This window comes from Oncorhynchus kisutch, linkage group LG5, assembly GCF_002021735.2.
Source record: "Oncorhynchus kisutch isolate 150728-3 linkage group LG5, Okis_V2, whole genome shotgun sequence".
NCBI classification, from domain to species: Eukaryota; Metazoa; Chordata; class Actinopteri; order Salmoniformes; family Salmonidae; genus Oncorhynchus; species Oncorhynchus kisutch.
In genome coordinates this window covers 11,721,050-11,742,315 of record NC_034178.2, presented here as the reverse complement: position 1 = coordinate 11,742,315, position 21,266 = coordinate 11,721,050, and the positions used below count along the sequence as shown (strand labels likewise).

Below are 21,266 nucleotides of genomic sequence, written 5' to 3'. Positions count from 1 at the left end.
GAAAACTAAGCCTACATTCAACAGCTTACATCAATGGTTTAGGTCCAACACTGCGTTGCCTGTTTGAATCAACATTTAACTTCACATACAAAATATTGTGCTTATCTAAAAAATGAACAAATACATACATGTGTTTTAAATGTAGCAAATCACATTTAGATTAGGCCTACTACATTTCTGTAGATAAGTGGGATATTATGAGACTAATTCTTCTGAGTGAATAGGCAGAAGTGCCTTCTGAGCATAAAACTACCTTGCCCATCAGCCGTTGCAAAATGTTGGCCGACTAAAGAATCACCATTTATTTGCGACAGCATCATTTTCGTAAATCTAAATTGTAAGATTACTAAATTTGATATTGTGTGATGTAAACAGGTTTATCTACGTTCTAGAAATGAATAAAATCATACATTTAGTTTGCTACTTGATAGTTAACTTGAACTGAGACTTTGGTATCAGTTGTCCATCTTCCTACTAAATATAGCTAACGTTAGCCTGCTAGCTAGCTAGTGCTTCGATTTCAAGATTGGATTTTGTCGTTGTGTTGGCAGCTACTGTAATTATGTCTACACAATCGATTTGTAAACCGGTGACCCATGTTCTTTTCGACATGGATGGATTATTATTAGGTTATTAATATACACTTTCTATTTGCATTTGAAACGATGGAATTATACATGCCGGAACAAATTGACACAAGGCCTAGCATTCAGTAACAGCTCATCACGTGTGTCAACCATGGTGAAGCAAAATTAACAGTAACGTTTGCTAGCTATCTGTAAAGGAATCTTTCTACAACCATAACATTCGCTAATCATTTCCATGTGCTGTCTTGCATAGTCTTCTGAATGTCGTGATTTAAAGCTAGAATCCTTAGTTAAAAGCCTCTGTTTCAGTAAAAAACTGAGGGGATGGGTGTGGATAAATGTAACCACTCAAATTCATAGAAATATGAGGTTCCAAGGACTGACCATCCATGATATCAAAATGATAGATTTAGCCATTTTTTTTGAAGCTATACAGTTTGTTTACATTTCTGTTCTTTACAAAACTTCTAGTAAACAAAGCGTATAATCTGGGTTCTGATGGGGTATGACAGTTGAACTAAGCTCATTATATTCAAGAATCAATGGATATATATCATTAGTCCAAAACTTGATGTAGCAACTAAGGATTTTAGCTTTAAGTTAAACGTGTGGTGATAACACTTTTATTTTGCTCTGTTTTGAACTTGCAGATACAGAGAGGCTGTACACGGTGTCATACCAGGAAGTATGCGACAGGTTTGGAAAGAAATACACCTGGGACGTGAAGTCTTCTGTGATGGGAAAGAAAGCTATGGAAGCTTCCACCATTATACGAGACTCCCTAGAACTACCAATGACACCAGAGGAACTTCTCAGTGAGACTAGAAAAATACAGGAGAAGATATTTCCTTCAGCTCAATTGATGCAAGGTAGCTAAGGTGTGTGTGTGTTACAGTTGTAGTGTGGTATAGTTACCATAACATGAACAAAATAGTTGGTTCTCACCTATGAAATATGAGTCTCTGAGTTTTTTAACAAACAAACTGTAATCCCATGTTTTCATTACTGTGTGTGTGTGTCCTGTATACATAGGAAGACTCTACACTATGTTCAGAGTGCTAATGCCCTCAAATTCAACTCTGGACCTTTGAAGCCAGTTCCACTGCATTATTTTAATTGTTCCCATCTAATCAGGAACAAATTTAGACCAGGGACACCAGGTGTGTGCAATTAATTATCAGGTAGAATAGAAGACCAGCAGGGTCCAGACCTCATAGCGTAAATTGAGTACCCCTGCAATAGGGCATGAGTTAGAGGGAGTGTGATCCTGGATTTGAACTGGGCTCAATTTGTTTGGATTTGTTAGTATTTACTGTGTGTAGGACAAACCAATGATGTGTACTATACAGTACCAGTCAAAAGTTTCTTATTCAAGGGTTTTTCTTTAATTTGTACTATTTTCTACATTGTAGAATAATAGTTAAGACTCATCCCAAACCATCTCAATTGTGTTGAGGTCGGGTGATTGTGGAGGTCAGGTCATCTGATGCAGCACTCCAACACTCTCCTTCTTTGTCAAATATCCCTTACACAGCCTGGAGGTGTGTTAGGTCATTGTCCTGTTGAAAAACAAATGATAGTCCCACTAAGCCCATACCAGATGGGATGGCATATCGGTGCAGAATTTTGTGGTGGCCCTGCTTGTTAAGTGTGCCTTGAATTCTAAATAAATCACAGACAGTGTCATCTGCAAAGCACCATCACACGTCCTCTTCCATGCTTCACAGTGGGAACCACCCATGCAGAGATCTGTTCACCTACTCTCTGTCTCAAAGACATGACGGTTGGAACCAAAAATCTCAAATTTGGACTCAGACCAAAGAACAGATTTCCACCGGTCTAATGTCCATTGCTTGTGTTTCTTGGCCCGAGCAAGTCTCTTCTTTTTATTGGTGTCCTTAACTGTAGTAGTGGTTTCTTTGCAGCCATTTGACCATGGAGGCCTGATTCACACAGTCTCCTCTGAACAGTTGATGTTGAAATGTGTCTCTTTATTTGGTCTGCAATTTCTGAGGTACAGTTAACTCTAATGAACTTATCCTCTGCAGCAGAGGTAACTCTGGGTCTTCCTTTCCTGTGGCAGTCCTCATGAGAGCCAGTTTCATCATAGCTCTTGATGGTTTTTGCGACAGCACTTAAAGAAACGTTCAAAGTTCTTGAAATATTCCGTATTGACTGACCTTCATGTCTTAAAGTAATGATGGACTATCGTTTATCTTTGCTTATTTGAGCTGTTCTTGCCATGATATGGACTTGGTCTTTTACCAAATAAGGCTATCTTCTCTATACCACCCCTACCTTGTCACAACACAACTGATTGGCTCAACCGCATTAAGAAGGAAAGAAATTCCACAAATTCACTTTTAACAAGGCACATGTGATAATTGAATTGCATTCAAGGTGACTATCTCATGAAGCTGGTTGAGAGAATGCCAAGAGTGTTCAAAGCTTTCATCAAGGCAAAGGGTGGCTATTTTGAAGAATCTCAAATATAAAATATATTTAGATTTGTTTAACACTTTTCTGGTTACTACATGATTCCATATGTATTATGTTATATGTTTGATGTCTCCACTATTATTATACAATGTAGAAAATAGTACAAATAAAGAAACCCTTGAATGAGTAGGTGTATCCAAACTTTTGACTGGTACTGTTTGTCTGTGTGTAACCAGGAGTGGAGAATCTCGTCCACCATCTCCGTAAACACAATGTGCCCATCGCTGTAGCGACAAGCTCAGCAGGCCTGGCGTTTGAGATGAAGACCAGTCAGCACAAAGCCTTCTTTGACCTGTTCAGCCACATCGTCCTAGGGGATGATCCCGATGTGAAAAACAGCAAACCTCAGCCTGACTCCTTTTTGGTGTGTGCCAGCAGGTTCACTCCTCCTGCACCTCCGGCCACGGTAAGAGGGACAGGCGAGTGAGAGGGACAGTAGCCTACAGTGGGTAGTGGAGTAGACTATTACCCTATTCTTGTTGCCTCATGAATAAATAAGCTAAGCATAAAATAACCAGCCACGATAAGAGGGACAGACCAGTAAACACGCTAAGATACTCTCATACACACCTAGTAAGGTTGGAGGGGGAAAGCAGCCCGAAGGTCACCAATTCTTACCAATCATAGCTCAGATGAATGATACGAAGAGGGACAGGGTAGTGGACAGTGGGCTGGCACAACTTATAATGCTGAAAAAGAGCAACCCCTAAAAGGTTTTACACCAATTCAGTTGTTAAGATGTTTTTTTTCCGTTTGTTACTTAGTATATTCGTTCGTAGACTAATCATTGAGCAGATTAACTAAATTGTTTTTATAGGAACCTGTGGAATTGCATTTATACCTCCAAGAAAGTGGGTTAACTCTTATGCCCATAACCAATTCTGTTGTTAGGAAAGTTACCAAGGCTAATGTCGTCCTGCCATGCTTCAATGCCCCAGCTTTCACCCGTTCCTAAGAAACTCCAAAGGAATTATTAGCAAGACACTGACTGACCAACTGACTGATCGACTGTAGCAGATCCAAACCAGGCTATTGAAAGTATAGGCCTTATTTATAGGACCCTGTGGACTTTCATTTATTTACACATCCAGAAAGCGAGGGAAATGATTAAGCCTATAACCGACTTCATACTCTCTCATTCATTTCCATTTTCAATGCCAATGTTTTGGCTTATTAAGGGTAGCTGTAAGTAACAGGTCTGTGCTGTCAACACCAGCCATGAAATTCCCCACAACACTGAGGAATCACACGGTGTACATTGCGAATGGCACCCTATTCCCTTTTATAGTGCACTACATTAGACCAGGGCCCATAGTGCTAGTGCACTATATAGGAAATAGGGTTCTGCTTGTGACGTAGCCACTACCATGTTTATCACCTTCCATGCCTGTTTTAGCAAACCCACCTATGAAATATGTCTACAATCATTAGGGTTAGAACACTACATAAATATTCAGTTAGTTTTACAGAGCTATCAAATGGAAAAACCCCAAAAAGGAACCCAAAAAGAGAGGTTAATAGCTTTGGATTTGTTGTTTTCCTTTTTTGAGGTAAATTAATCTCCCTAACAGGTGCAGGGCTGTAGATTTCTCTGCAAATGGGTCTGCAGCAGCAGCCTTCGTTAATTGTCGGCCTGTTTTTGAAAAATCTTGGCGGCTTTCAAACATCCCCAGTTAGGACTTTGGTTTTTCTTGATGAGATGGAACTGCAGGTGAGAGGGGAATCGGTTCAGTGTTTAGTGGAATAACGAATTATGATGCATCACTCCCTGGCTCCTCTCCTCTCTCCGTGACAGTTTTGCCTAAGCACAGAAAGAGAGAGAGAGAGAAGTAGGGAGGGAGGGGACAGATTGCGATTCAGGATTGCAAGGAGGAGACAGGAGAAAGACAGAATGCAATAAAAAGAAAATGGGAGCGTGTATTAACATTGTGTTCGCAGCTTCTCTCCTACCTCCAGATTAGTGGAAGCAGAGATGAATTTACAATGAGTTTAATTAATTGTAGTGAGGAATTTTACAGAAACTGCAGCGAAGACAGTTGTAGGTGATACATTTGAGTTGTATTTTTGTTGTTGTTGTTGCTTTCAGTACAGCTGTACATATTCAGTCATGGAGTGGAATTTCAAGTCATTTTCTCAGGATGCATTTTTGTTCTGGTGCTTAAAAGGTTGCTGTTTATATCAGCGTTATTGGGAGGGAGATTTCCTGGAATATAGGCATGAAGTGACGTGAGGCATTTTGAGGGCTCTGATGATGCTATGCAACACTGGAGGTAATACGCCTGGCAGACTGCTTAAAACCCTCTCACAAGTAAGTAATGTGCCCAGCCCAGTACTCTGTCTCTATGGTGACCAAAGGCAAGGAATTAGTCCTCCACCTCTTCCATTTTTCACTTTCTCCCCAGCACTAAAAAATACTATGAGTGAGGGAGAAAGGGAGGGAGATAGAGAAAAGGTTTTTACTAAAGGTGTGCACTCAGCCTACCAGCTAAGATTAATGAAACATAAAAATGAAACATGAAGAAGCTCTAGTTCACATTCACATAGGTTCCGTCCCAAACGGCTCTGGTCAAAAGTAGTGCACTTTGTAGGGAATAGGGTGTTATCTGGGATTTACATTGAAAGACAGGGAGAAAAGTAATCCAGCTACCATTAAATCATGAATTACCTTACACCAAGGAAAGGTTTATAGCACCAAATACGGTACAATTAGGACATGAAACCTTATTTGAAAAGGGAGGCACTGAGATGTTTCAGAAATACCCACTTGCGTCCCAAATGATGATATATTCCCTCTCCATGCACTACTTTTGACCTGGGATCATAGGGCTCTGGTCAAAATTAGTACACTGTATAGGGAATAGGGTGCCATTTGGGACTAAGTCACAGAGAGGCTCACACAGAGGGTGTAAAGAGTCAGTACAGAGACAGTATTGGCTCTGGAGCTTGGATCTGTAGCTAGCCTATATAATGATGCTACAGCAACAACACAACGCTGATTTAGGGACAGCCAGTCGCCTTGGCTACACCCCCATATTTTATGGGTGTTTCAACTATCCGGACCCAGTGGGCCTCTCTGCTGTGCAGATGCACCAACCACATAATAAATGGTAACTGCTGCTATAATCCCAAAATTGACACATTATTCATTATTTCTTGACCATATAGTCAATATCTTTCTTTTATTCTTCAATTTAGCTATCACAGTGATGCGTTTGTGGTGCCCAGTGTGTTTGGTGCTGGTGGATTGAAATGGTCAGGGACTAAAACAGGCTTGATCTATCTATCTGAATAGTTAAGGCCGTGCTATTCTACAGCCCTAATGATGTTCCTTATGAACAAACAGTCCCACGTGCTTTGACGGAGAAGGTACAGTAGGGCCTCGCTTCGAGTCCCCCCCCCCCCACCAAAAAAAAACGAGTGTGTTTTTTAATATCAGCTCTATGGAATATTCAATATTTGAGCTTTGAAGTTCTCTGCAAAAATATTATGGACACGGTGGTGCTTTAAGTGGTCAGAAGGTCAGTCCTTAATACCAGTAGATGTAATATCGCTTGCCCTATACTCTGCAGTAATGTGCTTGTTTGGGTTTTCATATCTGGTGCTGCATTTTAGTGGCCTAAAATCCTATGAACTCCCATTCCTTTCAGAGACACAATATATTTTATTTGTTAAAGTGCTTTATGAACACAGACTTCATGTTAGTGAAGCCTGTTGGGTCCTTTTCTGTCCACACCAAATCAGGAACGGGGAGAATACATTGTCAGCGAGTTTGTCTGAGTTTATGGGGAGCTTTAACAGTATTGATCACTCCTTTTTATTCTGTTGGAAAGAAATGCCAACACTGGCATGGAGATGTAAGATTTACGGACAGACACTCGGTCAATGGGGATTTTTATAAGCTCCCAGGGAGTGTCACAGTCACAGCCGGTAGACAAGTTAAAGGCTATTTCCTGAAGGACGTGTCCACTGTAGTATCATGGTTTGTTAATCATTTTCTTATCTGGAAGGTAGTTGTGTTGTGGGAGAGAATTGACTTCACTCAATCATCAATAGGTATGTCATTACCTTGACCTTCTATTTCCGCAATTTCTAGATAACGTGACCCTTACCTACGGTTATTTACGAAGTCTACCTGTTCCATAGCCTGTATGTATCCTAAGTCTTTCAAAACATAATCTCTCTCAACAGATTCAGGGCGCTCCGCAAGCAGAGCGGCTGTTAGAAGAGACTATTCTAAACCTAGTCTTTGTCTGAGTAAAAGATGAAAACGTGTCCCCACTCAGACACCAAATGAAAGCTATTCTGCTCCTGTCTGCCATCTGGCCTAGAGTGACAAACGTCTCCATGTGATTTTCCTCGGGTTGACCAAACCACTCATTAGCCTTGTGAACGCAGCCCTCTGGAGGCCAATAGATTGCCCTTTTATGCATTTACACTGTGCCCTCCAGGTCTGCATCCCAAATGACACCCTATTCCCTTTATAGTGCAAACTTTTGAGTGCACCACAGAGCCATATGGACCCTGATCAAAAGTCAGGCACTATAAAGGGAATAGAGTGCCATTTAGGACCTCCAGATTTTTAAATGATGGCCTGCATTTCCTGTTTCCTGTGTATAACAAAGTACCCCGTAACACAGATGAGGAAAACGTTCCTGCATATCCTGCAGTTAGCCTGCTACATCTTCTAAACCATCTCTAAGCCCAGGGCAGGCTATCTATCACTGTCTCTTCACTCACTCAACAAACCACGTTGCAGGCCCGAATATACACACTCGCACAAATCCTTACTGTGTGATGTAGAGGTCGACCGATTAATTAGGGCCGATTTCAAGTTTTCATAACAATCGGAAATCGTCGATTTTTTTTGGGGGGGGGGGGTTTATTTTTATACCTTTATTTAACTAGGCAAGTCAGTTAAGAACACATTCTTATTTTCAATGACGGCATAGGAATGGTGGGTTAACTGCCTTGTTCAGGGGCAGAACAGATTTTCACCTTGTTAACTCGGGGGATCCAATCTTGCAACCTTAGTTCACTAGTCCAACGCAATAACGACCTGCCTCTCTCTCTTTTCACTCCACAAGGAGACTGTCTGTTACGCAAATGCAGTAAGCCAAGGTAAGTTGCTAGCTAGCATTAAACTTATCTTATAATAAACAATCAATCATAATCACTAGTTAACTACACATGGTTGATGATATTACTAGATATTATCTAGCGTGTCCTGCGTTGCATATAATCTGACTGAGCATACAAGTATCTAAGTATCTGACTGAGCGGTGGTAGGCAGAAGCAGGCGCGTAAACATTCATTCAAACTGCACTTTTGTGCGTTTTGCCAGCAGCTCTTCGTTGTGCGTCAAGCATTGCGCTGTTTATGACTTCAAGCCTATCAACTCCCGAGATGAGGCTGGTGTAACCAAAGTGAAATGGCTAGCTAGTTAGTGCGCGCTAATAGTGTTTCAAACGTCACTCGCTCTGAGCCTTCTAGTAGTTGTTCCCCTTGCTCTGCATGGGTAACGCTGCTTCGATGGTGGCTATTGTCGTTGTGTTGCTGGTTCGAGCCCAGGGAGGAGCGAGGAGAGGGACGGAAGCTATACTGTTACACTGGCAATACTAAAGTGCCTATAAGAACATCCAATAGTCAAAGGTTAATGAAATACAACTGGTATAGAGGGAAATAGTCCTATAATTCCTATAATAACTACAAGCTAAAACTTCTTTCCTGGGAATATTGAAGACTCATGTTAAAAGGAACCACCAGCTTTCATATGTTCTAATGTTCTGAGCAAGGAACTGAAACGTTAGCTTTCTTACATAGCACATATTGCACTTTTACTTTCTTCTCCAACACTATGTTTTTGCATTATTTAAACCAAATTGAACATGTTTCATTATTTACTTGAGGCTAAATCGATATTATTGATGTATTATATTAAGTTAAAATAAGTGTTCATTCAGTATTGTTGTAATTGTCATTTATTGCAAAAAAAAATCGGTATCGGCTTTTTTGGCCCTCCAATAATCGGTATCGGTATCGGCGTTGAAAACTCATTAATCGGTCGACCTCTAGTGTGATGTGTTAGTTTCAAGTATTTTCTTGCTACGGTACCATTCATCAAGTTTGAAAATGCATCACTCTGAGACGGACAGTTTGATGAATGAACACGCTGCACTACCTACCTTATTGCATTAAGCTCAGGCCAGAATGGCGTCGGAACAAAACGAGAAGCAGAATGATCGTTTTATTTACCCGACATAAACAAATGTACACACTGCTCTGATTAAATATGGAAGGGAAAGCGACTGTACAAAACACTGTTATTTTAGCGAATGGCTGTGTCACTGTGACAAGCCCCGTCTTAAAGCCGTGCGAAAGTTAAGACACACCAGGCACTCTGGTGTTGACATAGTTGGTTTGCCTTGTCGTGTCAGACGTTGACAAAAGCGACAAGTGAAGTAATATGTTGGAGCAGAGGATCAGCCTCTTTGAGATCTAACACCTGAGGAAAAAGGAAAATGATTTGTTGAATGGATCACTGTCAAACAACGGTGTGTGTCAAAAGTCCATTCAAAATATGCTATTTAAAACAAAGGGTAGCCTAGTGGTTAGAGCGTTGGACTAGTAACCGGAAGGTTGCAAGTTCAAACCCCCGACCTGACAAGGTACAAAATCTGTCGTTCTGCCCCTGAACAGGCAGTTAACCCACTGTTCCTAGGCCGTCATTGAAAATAAGAATTTGTTCTTAACTGACTTGCCTAGTTAAATAAAGGTCAAATTAAAAAAATCTCTCCTGATGTGTCCTTCCAGGAACATGAAAATGACACGATAAAATAGAAAATGACACAGTAAAGGGAGTATTTAGTAGTAGTATTTATTGGGATCCATACAGGAAAAAAACACAACTAAAATACATAATATACATAATCTGCCTCTGTCTCACGCTTCAGGAGCAGGAGATATCTCCTGCCCTATGAGCCATTCTGGCTCAGACAAGCCAAGGCTTGTGCAAGGCCACCCACCTACATTATTCAACACATAACACAATGTAAATTACAATCCAAAATATATCAAAATGGCTCTCTTCACAGTCCCTTTTGTGCCGTAAGGTGTTCTTCTATCTGTTTTTGTTTTTTTTAATCGTTTTTTTATGGCTTTCTTGAGTTACCTGAGGTGGCAGAGAGTTCCATATAGTCATGGCTCTATTAATACTGTGCCTTTCCCAGCCTCTGTTTTGGACCTGGAGACCGAAGAGACTTCCTGGTTGCATGTCTCCTGTTGTACCGATGAGTGTCTGAACTGTGTGCCAACTGCTTGAACAGACAGTTCAGTACTTTCAACACAACAATATCTTGCACAAAGACCGATAGTGAAGCAGTCAGTCTCTCCTCCACTTTGAGCTAGGAGAGACTGACATGCATGTTACTGACATTCACCATCGGTGTACATCAAAATGCAAAACGTGCTGCTCTGTGCTGGACCGACTGTAATTGACCTATGTCTCTCTTTGTCGCACATGACCCCACGACTGGGCAGTAGTCCAGGTGCGACAAAGGCCTGTAGGACCTGTCTGGTCGACTGAGATATCAAGAAAGCAGAGCAACATCTTACCATGGACAGACCTCTTCCCATTTGAGTCACTATTGAGTCTATATGATTTGACCATGATGCCGTAGCTTGCTATCTAGGGTTACGGCCAGCAGTTTAGTCTCCTTAAGTTGCTTAATCGCCACGTTTTTCAATAATAGATCTGGAGGAGCTTTAGGGTTGAGTGAGTGATTTGTCTCATAAATGTTGCTTTTGTATATATTTTTATATTTAGCACCAGCCTATTGCTAGATGCCCATTCTAAAACCTGACTGGAGCTCTATGTTAAGGGTGTCAATCACTTATTTTACTGTCGTAGCCGACATACACTGAGTGTACAAAACATTAGGAACACCTACTCTTTCCATGACACAGACTGACCAAGTGAATCCAGGTGAAAGCTATGATCCCTTATTGATGTCACTTGTTAAATCAACTACACGCAGTGTAGATGAAGGGGAGGAGACAGGCTAAATAAGGATTGTTAAGCCTTGAGACAATTGAGACATGGATTGTGTGTGCGCCATTCAGAGGGTGAATAGGCAAGACAAAATATTTAAGTGCTTTTGAATGGGGTATGGTAGTAGGTGCCAGGCACACCGGTTTGCATGTGTCAAGAACTGCAACGCTGCTGGGTTTTTCCACACTCAACATTTTCCCATGTGTGTCAAGAATTGTCCACGACCCAAAGGACATTGGAGTCATGGGCCAGCATCCTTGTGGAACACTTTCGACACCTTGTAGAGTCCATGCCCAAACGAATTGAGGCTGTTCTGAGGGCAAAAGGGTGTGCAACTCAATATTAGGAAGATGTTAAGAATGTTTTGTACACTCAATGTATATTCTGTGGAAGGTCAATAATAGAAACAGAAAACAATGCCCCAAGACGGCTGCCTTGCGGTACACTGCACTCAACCGAATTTGCATTAGAGAGGTTTCGATAAAATAAAATACTACGTTTTATTTGATGGGTAACTCTCTATCCATGATTGAGAGGATGCCTAACACTTACAGTTGAAGTCAGAAATGTACATACACTTAGGTTGGAGTCATTAAAACAATTTTTTTCAACCACTCCACAAATTTCTTGTTAACAAACTATAGTTTTGGAAAGTCGGTTAGGACATCTACTTTGTGCATGACACAAGTCATTTTTCCAATATTTGTCAAAAAACTGATTATTTCACTTATAATTGACTGTATCACAATTCCAGTGGGTCAGAAGTTTACATACACTAAGTTGACTGCCTTTTGAAACAGCTTGGAAAATTCAAGAAAATGGTGTCATGGCTTTAGAAGCTTCTGATAGGCTAATTGACATCATTTGAGTCAATAGGAGGTTTACCTGTGGATGTATTTCAAGGCCTACCTTCAACCTCTTTGCTTGACATCATGGAAAAATCTAAAGAAATCAGCCAAGGCCTCAGAAAAAAGATTGTAGACCTCCACAAGTCTGGTTCATCCTTGGTAGCAGTTTCCAAACGCCTGAAGGTACCACGTTCATCTGTACAACAAGTATTAACACCATGGGACCACACAGCCGTCATACCGCTCAAGAAGGAGACGAGTTCTGTCTCCTAAAGATGTGTACTTTGGTGCGAAAAGTGCAAATCAATCCCAGATCTTCAGCAATGGACCTTGTGAGGATTCTGGAGGAAACAGGTACAAACGTATCTATATCCACAGTAAATCAAGTCCTATATCGACATAACCTGAATGGCCGCACAGCAAGGAAGAAGCCACTGCTCCAAACCCACCATAAAAAAGCCAGACTATGGTTTGCAACTGTACATGGGGACAAAGATTGTACTTTTTAGAGAAATGTCCTCTGGTCTGATGAAACAAAAATAGAACTGTTTGACTATAAAGACCATCGTTATGTTTGGAGGATAAATGGGGAGGCTTGCAAGCCGAAGAACACCATCCCAACCGTGAAGCACGGGGGTGGCAGCATCATGTTGTGGGGGTGCTTTGCTGCAAGAGGGACTGGTGCACTTCACAAAATAGATGGCATCATGAGGGAAGAAAATAATGTGGATATATTGAAGCAACATCTCAAGACATCAGTTAGGAAGTTAACTCATGGTCGCAAATGGGTCTTCCAAATGGACAATGACCCCAAGCATACTTTCAAAGTTGTGGAAAATGGCTTTAGGACAACAAAGTCAAGGTATCGGAGTGGCCATCACAAAGCCCTGACCTCAATCCCATAGAAACTTTGTGGGCAGAACTGAAAGCGTGTGCGAGCAAGGAGGCCTACAAACCTGACTCAGTTACACCAGCTCTGTCAGGAGGAATGGGCCAAAATACACCCAACTTATTGTGGGAAGCTTATGGAAGGCTTCCTGAAACATTTGAAGTGAAACAATTTATAGACAATGCTACCAAATACTAATTGAGTGTATGTAAACTGCTGACCCACTGGGAACGTGATGAAAGAAATAAAAGCTGAAATAAATAATTCTCTCTACTATTATTCTGACATTTCATATCCTTCAAATAAAGTGACCAACTGACCTAAGGCACAGCATTTTTACTAGGATTAAATGTCAGGAATTGTGAAAACCAAGTTCAAATGAATTTGGCTAAGGTGTATGTAAACTTCCGACTTCAATGATAGTCTATCAAAACACATCCCACAATCTTCTTACTGTCATTTTCTTTAAGCCAATCATCAGTCATTTGTGTCAGTGCCGAGCATGTTGAGTGCCCTTTCCTATATGAATGCTGAAAGTCTGTTGTTAATTTGTTTTCTGTAAAATAACTTTTGAGCCCCACTGTACCTTCCTCTCCTCAGGGTAGCCTAGTGGTTAGAGCGTTGGGCTAGGAACCAAAAGGTTGCAAGTTCAAACCCCCGAGCTGACAAGGTACAAATCTGTCGTTCTGCCCCTGAACAGGCAGTTAACCCACTGTTCCTAGGCCGTCATTGAAAATAAGAATTTGTTCTTAACTGATTTGCCTAGTTAAATAAAAGGTAAAATAAAAAATTCATCTGCGTGTAGATTTGGTAGACCCAGCTTTATTTCCCTGGTCCATGTGTAGGTTGAGTAGAAGGTTATTGGGTCCATGTGTAGGTTGAGTGCGTATGGTGACTGTGACCTACGGTTCTCTGCTTCTCCATCTGGGCAAAATGTCTCATCTAATGAGTATTCCCCCAAGGACTGACCATGCTGCCAGGTCAAGTCTGTGTGTCAGATCCAGACCCTGGTCTCTGTTTACAATAGCATAAGCCTACTGTCTAGCAGCAAGCCTACGCACTCGTCTACCATAACATAGAGGCCATATGATTCAATAACATAACACACAGTACATATGATTCCATCATATAACATACAGTACATGATCAAAAGTATGTGGACACTCGTCAAACATCTCATTCCAAAATCATGGGCATTAATATGGAGTTGGTGCCCTCCTTTGCCGCTATAACAGCCTCCACTCTTCTGGGAAGACTTTCCACTAGATGTTGGAACGTTGCTGCGGGAACTTGCTTCCATCCAGCCAGGTCGGCACTGATGTTGGACTATTAGGCCTGGCTCGCAGTCGGTGTTCCAATTCATCCCAAAGGTGTTCGATGGGGTTGAGGTCAGGGCTCTGTTAAGGCTGGTCAAGTTCTTCCACACCGATCTTGACAAACCATTTCTGTATGGACCTTTCTTTGCATGGGGGAATTTTCATGCTGACACAGGAAAGGGCCTTCCCCAAACTGTTGCCACAAAGTAGGAAGCACAGAATCATCTAAAATGTCATTGTATGCTGTAGCGTTAGGATTTCCCTTCACTGGAACAAAGGGGCTGAGCTCGAACCATGGAAAGCCCCATACCATTTATTCTTCTTCCACCACATTTTACAGTTGGTAATATGTATTCTAGCAGGTAGCGTTCTCCTGGCATCCGCCAAACCCAGATTAATTTGTCACGCCAGAGTATACGTCTCCCTCTCCCTTGCTCGAGTCCAATGACGCTGGGCTTTACACCATTCCAGTCGATGCTTGGCATTAAGCATGGTGATCTTAGGCTTGTGTGTGGTTGCTCGGCCATGGAAACCCATTTCATGATGCTCCCGACAAACAGTTATTGTGCTGAAGTTGCTTTCCAGATGCAGTTTAGATCTTGGTAGTGAGTGAGGACAGACCATTTTTTTGCACTCGGTGGTCCTGTTCTGTGAGCTTGTGTGGCCTACCACTTCGCGGCTGAGCCGTTGTTCCTCCTAGACGTTTCCACTTCACAATAACAGCACTTACAGTTGACCAGAACAGCTCTAGCACGCGCGTAATTTGACGAACTGACTTTTTGGAAAGGTGACATCCTGTATCGGTGCCACGTTGAAAGTCACTGAGCTCTTCAATGTTTGTATATAGAGATTGCATGGCTGTGTGCTCGATTTTATACACCTGTCAGCAACAGGTGTGGCTGAAATAGCCAAATCCTGTCCACATACTTTTGTATATATAGTTATTCGGATTTAAATCACATAGCATACATGTGACTCATTCACATGACATGCGTCCATATGATTAAAACTCATAACTGTCCATAGGATTCAATCCCATTCTCTCTGAGGGAAACTTTTCTCTCCTTGTCTTAAGTGTCCCGTGATAGTCCTGTAAACAACTAAACGTCCTGGTCCGTTCTGCTGAAATAGCTGCTGCTGGCTGCCAAGCAGGCCCTGGATCTGCTCCATAACAACACTATGCTATGTTCTGTCATCTCCCCTTAATACACCGTTGTAAAGGGAGTGTGTGTGACGTGCTGCTGAGCCGGCTAATCACAGTAGTCTTGGCACCAGCCACTGTAGTCTGATGTGCGTCCCAAATGGCATCCTGTTCCCTACGTAGTCCACTACTTTTGAGAAGAGCCTGGTCAAAAGCAGTGCACTATGTAGGGAATAGGGTGTCATTTGGGAGGTATCCACACACACACACTGAGTCTCCCACTCTTCTTGTGTTGCGGCAGTCACTGCCTTGGGTACACTGTGAATACAGATTCAATTGGTTCTGATGAATGTTGCATGTGTTTGGGTGTATGCCTCGGGACTGGTTGTTAATCTTCCATGGGGCTGGCTGTTGGAGGCCTGCGTGGCGAACGACTTTGGGTTCTCTGTCTGTTCTCCGTTCACTCTTCCCAATGCATGGTATAGCAGGCCGGTAGTTGAACAATAAAATATGGATTTTTTGAAGCAAACTTCCATTGTCCTAACAATGAGTAGGAGAAAAGACCCTTGACCCACCACCCCAGTCTCTCTTTGCTGCAGTGACTTGTAGCCTGGTCACATATCTGCTTGTGCCCTTGCAAACTCCATTGCTCATTGTCAAGCCAAACATGTTTGGCATGACAATGAGTGACAAGGAGTTGGCATGATAGCACAAACAGACTGGCACTCAGGCTATGTGCCTTCCTCCTGAGCTAACATGGAGCTGCAGTGCATTTGAGTCCTGTTTCCCTCTCGTCCATTACAATGCAGCCATTGAACACTGATTAAATGTTCATTTTCCAGGCTCATTGCCTAATTCAGAGTCTTTATTGCCCCTTGATTGGAAGCAACTATCTAGCTAGGGCCTCTCGGTAGCCTTGCCGCCCTGTGTTTCCATACTTATTGTCCCTCTCCTAGGCTACTTCTAGGCTGTGACATCACAAGAGTCAATTAGTCAAATCTTCGAGAGACCTCGAGCCGGCTTCTATTGTTCCATCTGGGAACCTTTTTATTAGGTTATTTTAGTTCCATTTGAGAATTAGAGAAGAGACTGACTGGTAGTTGTGGTTTAGGGCATTTCCGAAGCTGCTAGGTCAATCTGGTACAATTAAATTACATTGTCTGTCACCATTAGTGTGTGAGGTAAGTCAAAGGCAAATTGGAGGGAAATCACGTAGAAGGAAGAACATTGCAGCAAATAGTGTAATTTTGTGATTATCTTTGTGCACTCATTCAAATTATAGGGATTGATTGAACCTTGAATTAGGTAGAGTGGCGGGAGACGTCTTTGGAGGGGGTGTTTTGTTTGAAAAGCTAGGAAGCGTAGCTATTGAGGTTCAAATGCGCAGGATGTCGGAAGTTCCCAATGAATAAAAGGAAAGCTCTTGTCACTCAGTTCTTTGTCCATTCTTCTCCACACTGCTTCCATATTGGCTTCTCATTTGTATGCTGCCTCTATTCATGCAGCTGTGACGCAAAGGTAAGAGTCAGAAGCATACTGTGGGTCACCTCACCTCAACACGAGTTCTTCAGTGTGACTGCCTTCCTCTGCTCTGTTTTCTCCACCAGACACTGAGTTGCAGTTCATAGTTCTCAGTCCAAAGTCCAAGACTTTGTGCATTGTGCATTGTGCTGTGCCAATAGACTGGACTGTTTTATGTTGTGGTTGAATACTGAGGCATCATAAACCTTGTCATACTTCCTCTATTTAAGAAATGGATAACTTCTGGTACTTCTGGTATTTTGCCTTCAACCTCCTGTAGTGGACACACTAGGTTATAATACGTAATTGACTGTATAGCAGAATTACATGAACTATTGTTCACTTCATTATGCTCCCATGTGAATTTATAAATCCTATTGTCTCCTTTCACTTTTTATTTAGCACTGTATGACATCCAGCGCCTGCTTGTCTTGTTTCCTCTCTCAACAGTGCCTGGTGTTTGAGGATGCTCCTATGGGTGTTAAGGCCGGCCTGGCGGCTGGGATGCAGGTGGTCATGATCCCTGATGACAAACTGGACCGAGGCCTTACCCAGGAGGCCACACTGGTCCTGAGGACCATGGAGGACTTCAAACCAGAGATGTTCGGCCTGCCGGCCTATGACTGAGCTCCATCTCCGCTTCCTGCTCAGGGCTGAGAACCTCCAATCCACCCCTGCTTTTTACCCTCCATCTTCACCATTTAGCCTGATCAAAGCAATGTAATGATGCTAATCACAACGATCACAATGCTGATCCAAATTATGCAATCCCTGGGAATTTGATTGTTACTTGGAACTGTGATCAAGTTGTTGTTAGTCGAATATTAATATTTTTGCTTTGGCCAAATAATGAGAACGGCTGAGAATAATGGTTGAATTGTCAACATAATGAGAGGTCATTTTTGTGTCTGAACCTTTTACACAGGTTGGTATTGTAAGCAACTCGCTGCCGATCAGTTTAAAGGCTTTTATTGTGATTTGGGGTGCATCCTAAATGGCACCCTGTTCCCTACATAGTGCACTACTTTTGACCAGAGTCAAACACAGTCATTCTAGGTAAAGATGTATCCGTCTCTGAGTTAATGTCCTTGAACAGATTTCATAACCAACTGCAGTTTAAGCTGTTCGATTCTCCCTCTTTTCCCTGCTTCATACCATTTGCCACTCTTCTTTGACCGGGGCCTATTGAAATGCCAAAGACACTTTTCCCAGCTTGGATGTGTAATCCAATAAAGATGGTGAGAGAAATCTTCAGCTCTTTCATCTTCACTCATGTTTGCCTCGGCAGTGCTGCTGGAATTCACATGTTCTCTCTTCCCTGAGAAAACCCCTGAAACGAGTAGAGTTTCTGAGAGCTAATGCAGAGCCCTGTTCCCCCACCTCCCTCAGGCTGTTGAAATAGGATTTCACTGCTGTAGTATCCTTCCATCCACTATACGTCTTCCCCCTCCCGGCCTCCATGCATCCCTGGCCTTTCATCCTCAACTTGGGCTAATCTCTGAGGCTTTTCCTCCTCTTCTCCTCATCACTCAGCCGTTTTACAAGTCATTTAGCCCCTCATGCCCTGAAGTGTGTGTGTGTGTGTGTGTGTGTGTGTGTGTGTGTGTGTGTGTGTGTGTGTGTGTGTGTGTGTGTGTGTGTGTGTTGTGTGTGTGAATATCCACTGAGTGTACAAAACATTAGGGCCATGACAGACAGACCAGGTGAATCCAGGTGAATGCTATGATCCCTTATTGATGTCACTTGTTAAATCCACTTAAAATCAGTGTAGCTAAAGGGGAGGAGACAAATTGAGACTGTTCTGAGGGCACAATGGGGTGCAACTCAATATTAAGAAGGTGTTCCCAATGTTTTGTACACTCAGTGTATATGCATGTGTGTGTCTGTACATTATGCATGTATGGGTGTGTATTTATGCAATAAGTGTGATGGTGTTGGAACATTATGTCTGGAAAATGTAGTCAGATCAGGGTATGAATGGTTCATAATGACCAATGCCATTTGCCAGTCTAAAGGAGTTATGTTATGCTATTTTAAAATGCATTTTCTTTGTATCAAATAAGTGACGACAGAGACATTTATTGTGGTAAATGGTAGAAGTAGCTCAGTGCAGATACAGTATTCATGAGTATTGTTGTAAAATGCACATGGAGTTACCAAGTGGGCATTCAACATGCATTTTCTACTGCGTTTCTGTAAAAATACACGGAATAGTCCATCTCAACATATTGCAGTTGCTATTCACAAAGCATATTGTCCTTTTTGTTGGGACATAATAGCTTTTTCTCTTCTCTTCTGCTAGCATTCATCCTCCCCCTCAAGGTCTATGACTATGGTGAGCAGACAGAGGTACTTGGTCCGCCCAGAAGCAGCCTATTGGCTACGTCTTTCATCTGGGCAACCAATCACCATCAGTTTAGCCTGATGATCCAGCCACTACCTGCATAGGAAAAGCACTCTGCAATAACTTATATCAGAGCTTACTATTCCACCTGTAATGCTAGTCCACCTGACTGCTTGTGACTAGAAGGGCCCCAGTGGCTCCTCTCTCTCCTAGGAAATTAGCAGTCTCTTCATCTACTGCCAATAACTATTATTTTATCCCTCCCTACTGACCTGAAACAGAGAGGAGAGCAAGTGAGGGAGGGAGAGAGGCTAGCTAACATGTTTCTCAGGCCCGTCTTCACATCATGCCGGGGAGGGCAGAAGAGGGACGGTGGACCCCCATTCATTTTCATCGTCAGTTGGTTTTCTATACAGGATTTTATCAGCACTCAGACCAGTGTCACTCAACAGGGGAAGTTTGAAAAACAGACATTGTATTGAATGACCTCATTTTAGAATGTTATAATAAAGCTTTTCTTTTGTTTTCATCCTCTTACTGGCTGACAAGCCCACTGGTTGAAGCTCAATGAGAAAGCTCCTCTGATAACGGCAGACAGTCCGTGTACATTTTCACTGTCATTCGGACTTCACTGTCGTGCATTATCAAGACATATACAGTATATGGTGGCTTTCATTAAAGAAAGCAGTTCATGTCTTTCCTTCAGGGATGTAGACTCATCTTTAATGTGATAAAACACCTGAGAAAATGAAAGCAATGGATTAAATAGACACAGAGACTTGTGCATTATTGCTTTGGGATATAGCAATGGGTTTTCTCTAGACGTATGACACACAAAAGTAATTGGTTTCAGTTATTAATAGCAGCAAGGGCCAACAAACTGTTTAGGGTAAACATTTGGGTGCCCATATTCACAAAGTCCATCAGAGTAGGAGTACTGATCTAGGATCAGCTTCCCCCTCTTATTTGTTATGATCTATAAGGCAGAACTGATTCCTTCTCTGAGACTTTGTGATTATGGGCTTTGGTCCTCAAGATTTTTCTTATCCGAAAGTTCCAAGTTTGTATGGAACAACATAGAAAACCATTAGTATGCAAAGAGCAGTTCAGCGGTTGGGGAAGCCATGTGCCAAGTCATGAGGCTTACTTTGGAAATTAAAAGAGTTTATCGAAGTAGCATTCCGTGATAGTGATAATAAAGAACTCCTCTTTGTTTGTTCGTACTAGCAAGAAAACTCAACAACAACAAAAAATAACTGCACCGTGTGCAAGGTGGGTCACCCCCAAGACGACGTAAAAACAGATTTGGTGTGCAGTTCTTAAGCAAAAACAGCATCTACAGTATGCCTATCTTCGGAGTGCAGGCTGCACTTGAGTCGGCAAAAGAAGGGAGCACAAAAGAATGCCAAGATCTGATTGAAGAACTCTCTATGGATGCAACTGATCCATTTTCATATTCCCACTCTTAAGTCTACAGCCTTAAAGAACAAATCCACCCCAAAAATATAAACTTGGCAAAAAAAGAAAGGTCCCTTTTTCAGGACCCAGTCTTTCAAAGAATAATTCGTAAAACTCCAAATAACTTCACAGCTCTTCATTGTAAAGGGTTTAAACACTATTTTCCATGCTTGTTCAATGACCCATAAACAATTAATGAACATGCACCTGTGGAAGGGTCGTTAAGACACTAACAGCTTACAGACGGTAGGCAATTAAGGTCACAGTTATGAAAACTTAAGACACTAAAGAGGCCATTCTACTGACTGAAAAACACCAAAAGAAAGATGCCCAGAGTCCCTGCTCATCTGCGTGAACGTGCCTTAAGTATGCTGCAAAGAGGCATGAGGACTGCAGGTGTGGCCAGGGCAATAAATTGACGGACAGCTGACCATCCTCGCAGTGGCAAACCATTTGTAACAACACCTGTGGGACAGGTACAGGATGGCAGCAACACAACTGCCCGAGTTACACCAGGAACTCCATCAGTGCTCAGACTGTCCGCGATAGGCTGAGAGAGGCTGGACTGAGGGCTTGTAGGCCTGATGTCCTCACCAGACATCACCGACAACAACGT

General features: G+C 42.2%; 1 protein-coding gene across 1 annotated transcript; it reads left to right on the top strand.

Moving 5' to 3' along the window:
• The first annotated feature begins 457 nt into the window (after window positions 1-457).
• Window positions 458-19,888, top strand: pudp (pseudouridine 5'-phosphatase). The gene is made up of 4 exons (XM_020482598.2): window positions 458-629; window positions 1,238-1,456; window positions 3,263-3,492; window positions 17,299-19,888. The coding sequence occupies exons 1-4, from the start codon at window positions 563-565 to the stop codon at window positions 17,473-17,475; spliced, it is 693 nt and encodes a 230-aa protein (XP_020338187.1). The 5' UTR covers window positions 458-562; the 3' UTR covers window positions 17,476-19,888.
• The last annotated feature ends 1,378 nt before the right edge of the window (window positions 19,889-21,266 follow it).